Source organism: Ailuropoda melanoleuca, unplaced genomic scaffold (assembly GCF_002007445.2).
Source record: "Ailuropoda melanoleuca isolate Jingjing unplaced genomic scaffold, ASM200744v2 unplaced-scaffold59049, whole genome shotgun sequence".
Taxonomy (NCBI): Eukaryota; Metazoa; Chordata; class Mammalia; order Carnivora; family Ursidae; genus Ailuropoda; species Ailuropoda melanoleuca.
The window spans coordinates 1-926 of NW_023232780.1; the positions used below are offsets into that span (position 1 = coordinate 1).

General features: G+C 35.5%; 1 protein-coding gene across 1 annotated transcript; it reads right to left on the reverse strand.

The window, feature by feature from the left end:
- Nucleotides 1–93: 93 nt before the first annotated feature.
- On the reverse strand, nt 94–904 carry LOC117799861 (alpha-amylase 2B-like). Its single transcript, XM_034652366.1, has 3 exons — nt 746–904; nt 358–476; nt 94–251 (listed from the first exon to the last, which is right to left on the reverse strand). The coding sequence occupies exons 1-3, from the start codon at nt 833–835 to the stop codon at nt 122–124; spliced, it is 339 nt and encodes a 112-aa protein (XP_034508257.1). The 5' UTR covers nt 836–904; the 3' UTR covers nt 94–121.
- Nucleotides 905–926: the final 22 nt, after the last annotated feature.

Below are 926 nucleotides of genomic sequence, written 5' to 3' on the forward strand. Positions count from 1 at the left end.
TGGTTTTTTAATCTGCTGACTACATACTTTTTTCAGATATGAGAAAAGTAAATGTGCAAGAAGAGAAAGTACTAAACCAAGGACATATTGGGATAAAATGTGATTTCTAATTGATATCTACTTACCAGTCATCATTGTTAAAGACAATGAATCCTCTGTTTCCTCTTCCAAAAGCTACTTGGTTGCTCCCGTTATCCCACCAGTTTGTGAAAGGTTGGCCATCAACTACATTACGGAACTTAACCATGTTCCTAAAAATAAAATACCACATAAAATGCTGGTGAATACGTTAGCAGTTTAAAATAAAATGTTAAGAATGTTTATTACTAGAGGGCTTCTCTAGATAAGAATGCCCACCTTATTTGACGCCATCGATGTTCACAGACCCAATCGTTACCACAAGTAGTGTCGGGATTAATAGTAACTTCTTTAATTACCCCATTATTATTTGGTGGCCCAATCCAATCATTAACATCCTTAAGTAAAGAGAAAAAAGAAAAAAATTTAAAAAGCTCAGGCTTTTTAACATCTCAAGTATTTATCTCTTTCCTCTCCAGTACACCAAACCCAATCTGTCTGGTGTCTCTGAGTTGTCTTCAGTTGGAATCGAACTCCCTCAGTATTTTTATAGCCTTTTACCAAGTTCTCACCATTTTCTCCCCAATTTTTCATTCTCTAGTGCCATATTTTAAAACTGCCTTCCCTTCCTTGAGAAAAAGATATTTTGGATAACACAAAAACTTACTACTCCATTTTGAAAATTTCTTGACCATCGGAAGCTTGACATTACTCGTGTAAATCCATATGGATGAGCGAGCATAAATCCAACTCCCATTTTGTACAGTCTGAAGGTTACAAAATGATATCATCATAGAAGAAAACGATATTTTTAGTGTCATTAAAAGGTAGGTAGAAAGGGGGGGGGG